General features: G+C 39.8%; 1 protein-coding gene across 1 annotated transcript; it reads right to left on the minus strand.

Moving 5' to 3' along the window:
• Positions 1–1340: 1340 nt before the first annotated feature.
• On the minus strand, positions 1341–1994 carry LOC121860680 (leukocyte elastase inhibitor-like; the record flags this gene model as incomplete). The annotated part of the gene is given in 1 exon segment (XM_042357959.1): positions 1341–1994. A coding segment is annotated over 1 exon segment (291 nt), but the record flags the coding sequence as incomplete, so codon positions are not given.
• Positions 1995–2090: the final 96 nt, after the last annotated feature.

Below are 2090 nucleotides of genomic sequence, written 5' to 3' on the forward strand. Positions count from 1 at the left end.
TCATGAGAATAACATTAACATAGTTGTTATCTAAGACTTTAAATGAAGAATTACCTTGAAGATTATCCCATACAAGAATTTAAAACATGTCTTTAAAAATGACACTTCCCCTAACCCAAGAGTGGATGCAGTGTCACTAAATTGACTTACACTAGCAATGCACCTAACCAATAGCCTCAAGCAAGAACGCGTTATAATGCATATCCATATCAAAACACAAGCTAAAAAATATAAAAAATAAAAATTATTAATTGTTAGCCAAATTTATTATGGATGGGAAGTATTACTGTTATATCCTCCGGAGCTTTGGTGAGGAGGATAGAATAGTATAGCCTTGCTATGCTTTTTTTTTAGCAAATGAATAAATTCTCCATGAAATGAGTAGACAATAAGCGACTCGAATGTGTTGGAACATTGTGGCAAGGTTCGGTCTTCCACCACGATGTCCATATTATTGTCTTTAATGAAATCTCATCAATCTTCTGTTACATTTCATTGGCGATTAGAGTTGGAGGAGACGGGAAGCGACAGTCCGCTTTAGAGGTGTGTAACAGATTAGTCCATGTAGGGAAGAGACAATCTGCCTGATGCCAATAGTGGTGGTGGCCAACTTCATCCCTTATAGTGTGTCAAGGAAATATTCCAACAGTAAACATTGGCGTGTAGTTGACGTAACACACAGGACATATTATTTTACCTATAATTATCCTAATCTTGAACTTCTATTGATAATTTAATTATCAATTGCCTCTGCTCGTCCTCCGAAGGAAAAGGACAAACTTACAGTTTTTCTTGTTAGAGTAATGTTTTTAACAAAGAGATGTCGTAGGAAAACGCTGTGTAAAAAGGTGCTGATTTTCTCTCCAGTTCTATTGTTGAGGTTGTCTGTAAACGCCCATGAAGAGAATGTTGTCTAGGTTATTGTCGTGGATGCAAAACAGGAAGGGTCGGTCACACTTGAACACTCGAGGAGGAGGTGGTATGGAAGTGATGCTGAGACCGATTATAATCGCTGTTACAGCAGCAGCTTCAGCGCCTTCCTCGTTTACCTTCACCACGGCCTTGTGGATCGCATCTGTCGCCAGCAACTTGCCCTCACGATCAAATTTGCTCAGGTTAGCTTGTTGGGTGAAAAGGTCTTCAATACCCAAACGTTGGAGAGCCTGTGAGAAAGATGAGATGTTTGTTCAGCAATAACAGACAACGGAAAGACAACAACAGCTCAGAAGAACGACGAAGGAGAGTTTAATTTTGATTCCTTTGAATCGTAAGCAATTTTTGGCTCAAGATCTTGGCTGGGGTTCTAATAACAGAGAATAAGTGGAGAATGAGAGTTAGAATCTTGGAATACATTAATGTATAAATCACTAACAACATTGACAACGTTGTCTTATGAAATTTATCAATTTGTCGTTACGCTTCACTGTTAGCAAATTTCGTAAAGACAGGAAGTGGCGGTCGGTTTTAAGAGAAGTGGACCAAATTGGTCTACGTACAGCTAGATGCTTATAAACGTAGTGGCGGGTTACATTTACTCCGAACCTTCATATTACCGCACCATTTTCCATATTGATGTCTTTTGTTCCTTGTGATGGACTTGCTGGTGGAGGAGGATAAAATACCCAAAACTATATCTTTTCAACGAAGTAATTTGAGTAATACAATTCACAGAGTTTAGTGAATCTGCTGGTGATGAATTCGGTCTAGTTCTGTGGCTGCCTGTAAACACCCATGAAAAGATTGTTGATTGTGTTGTTGTCAAGGATGAAAAACAGGAAGGGCCGGTCACATGTGAAAACTTCAAACTGTGATTTATCTGATATAATTCTATCGGTCAGAAAAACTGTTACAGCAGCAGCCTCGGCGCCCTCTTCGTTTACTTCCACCATAGCCTTATGGATTCCTTGCCTTAGCACCAAGTTCCTAGTTTCGTCATAGTTCGACATGTCAGCAGTGGAGGAGAACAAGTCTGTGATTCCTAGACGCTGGAGAGCCTGTGAGGAAGATGAGAAGATCAACACACAACAGGTGGCGAATCCCCAGACACGGAAGAGTATGCAGGGAAAATGAGAAGATAATCTATTACATAA

The sequence above is a fragment of the Homarus americanus genome, unplaced genomic scaffold, assembly GCF_018991925.1.
Source record: "Homarus americanus isolate GMGI-L3 unplaced genomic scaffold, GMGI_Hamer_2.0 scaffold42365, whole genome shotgun sequence".
Lineage (NCBI taxonomy): Eukaryota > Metazoa > Arthropoda > Malacostraca > Decapoda > Nephropidae > Homarus > Homarus americanus.